Source organism: Condylura cristata, unplaced genomic scaffold (genome assembly GCF_000260355.1).
Source record: "Condylura cristata isolate star-nosed mole 26May11 unplaced genomic scaffold, ConCri1.0 scaffold00003, whole genome shotgun sequence".
Classification (NCBI taxonomy): Eukaryota; Metazoa; Chordata; class Mammalia; order Eulipotyphla; family Talpidae; genus Condylura; species Condylura cristata.
Window position 1 is genome coordinate 30262314 of NW_004567104.1, and position 2231 is coordinate 30264544.

The following is a 2231-nucleotide window of genomic DNA, read 5'->3' on the forward strand; positions in this document are numbered from 1 at the left end:
GGGAGCAGAACAGGCAGATCAATGAAGTACACTGCTGAGGGGAGCAGTGGACGGGTCAGGAGAGGTCTGCCACACCATGTGGTCATCTCCAGGGCAGGCGGGGATCGAACTCATATAAAAGTGGCTTTAGCTTCTCAGTGCTGTGCTTCAACCCGCTGCTTCACCATGGAGGGCCTGATTAAGCCTCATTTCTAAGTATGGAGCCTATTTTTTGTGAGTAGCCATAAACTAAATAACAAGACTTGCATAATTTAAACTTCTCATTTCTCCCACTTTGGGAATAGAAAATTTAAGGGGCAGGGGAAAGAATATAATTTCATGTCTTCTGTTGTCCATCTAATTTGATGTTTTTCCTCCTGGTGTTTATGATTGGTGTGAACAGTGGAACATGATCTGGATCAAATTGACTACATTGACAGTTGTCCTGCAGAGGAAGAGGAGGACGAAATGAGACAGCCAAAGGCCCTGGACTCAGACAGCCTTAGTTCCCAGTTTATGGCATATATTGAACAAAGGCGAATCACTAATGAGGTAGTACACATATTTTAGCCTAAATGTGTTGTTATCCCTCTAGTAAAAACAATTTGTAAATACTGTAATTTTCTGTAATAACCCAACAGCTGTTGGGTTAGGTATAATGTTTTGTTCAGCTATGTTCAGTTTTAACTTTATCATTCAGTTTTTCCCAATTATTTTAAAAATCAGACAATATTTTCAAATAAAAAAACACTTCATAATTTTCAAGAATAAAAGGAGTCTTAAGCATATCCTATGGCCTTTGAAGAAAATGGAAAGGAATGTGATGTTTTTCATCGTTGTTCTTACTGCTTTTTTATTGTTATCAACAAGTAAATCATAATTTTATTAGTAATTAAGAATTCAGCCAAAATACTGACTTTTAGAGAAAAAACACCCTGAAAACCTATCTGTAGATTTTTTGTATTGAGCTTAATTATTTTGGAGCTTTTATGCTAAGTCACACAGAATATAAATTGTTTGCCATTAAAATTCTGTGATGTCCTTTATAGTAGAGTATTGAGTTGTCTTAGAAAACAAATGGGTATTCAGCCCACTACAGAATCTCTGGCAATTCCCCAAGGGTCTGAAGTAGAAATAGCATTCTTTAGTGTATCTGGTCAGCATAATAAAATGGATCCACTTCAGTGTGTATGATGCTGACGTCTGGAATTGTTCCCAGGCTCTGAGCAAGGGTGATTTGAGAAACACTTGAGGCCTTTTTGGAGAATGATGTATTTAGCCTTTTAGAAATAGAGAAAAATCACTGCAAGTGGGACCTGTTATGAAATGAAATCATCCTTTTTTAAATCCTTTGGTTTCCCTATCTGAAGTCTTTTGTTTGTTGGTATACAGAAGATACTCTTGTATTTAAAGTTGGATAAAAAGTCGTGCAACCCAGAGATAGCAATCTACAGGTCACCAGTGAAACCTTTTGCAGTTCAGGATCTAAGTATATCTATTGAAGCAAAGGGTGACTCTTGATACTTTAAAGTTAGGAGTGTACATTATAATCTTGAAGGGAAACCTTTCTCTTTTCTGGTAATCTTTTCCTTTGATCATTTTGTGGTTAATTAAGCTGTATTGTAGGGTATTTATGTGAAAGTGAAAATGCCTGTTAAACTACTGGTGAAAAATTGTAGCACCATTTCTTTAATCTACTGTATTGGTTATTTTGTAATATATTTTTTAAATTTCAGCTACCTATATGTATCATGGTTTTTATGATTTTATGGCAAAAAGATCTTTATAATTTCTGTGTCAGGAATATCTTAAAATTGGGCCTCTATAAGAATAATGTTATCTTAGAGGTTTAACAATTAGTGGAGAAATTTTTTAATGTTCTTGAATATTATTTAAAAAATATTTTTTAAAAAGATAATCTATTTGAGATTTTAAAAATTCTGGTATTTAACTTTTATTATACTACCTCTTGTAAAGATAAGAGTTATAATAAAATAACATGTGACTTGTATTTCTATGGCATTACATTTAATTTTTTTTATAACAGTTTATTTTTACATCATTTTGTACATTTTTTTTTCCATCTCAATTGTAATCCCTGCAGGTTTCCCATAACCAAGTCACTCGTGTGCCATCACCATAATCCCATGCACTTCCCTCCCCACCCCCCACCCCCGTTTTTGATCCCATTCCCCACTCCACCCCCACAAAATGTCTCTGGTATATGGTTGTTCATTATTTTTGTTATTTTC

General features: G+C 34.6%; 1 protein-coding gene across 3 annotated transcripts in view; it reads left to right on the top strand.

Moving 5' to 3' along the window:
• LRCH3 (leucine-rich repeats and calponin homology (CH) domain containing 3) overlaps positions 1 to 2231 on the top strand; it is a 91126-nt gene that overhangs the window by 50671 nt on the left and 38224 nt on the right. For all 3 annotated transcript variants that reach the window (XM_012733260.1, XM_012733257.1, XM_012733265.1), the window contains exon 9: positions 383 to 531. In XM_012733260.1, coding sequence (XP_012588714.1) covers positions 383 to 531 — 149 coding nt within the window. The remainder of the gene's footprint in view (positions 1 to 382; positions 532 to 2231) is intronic.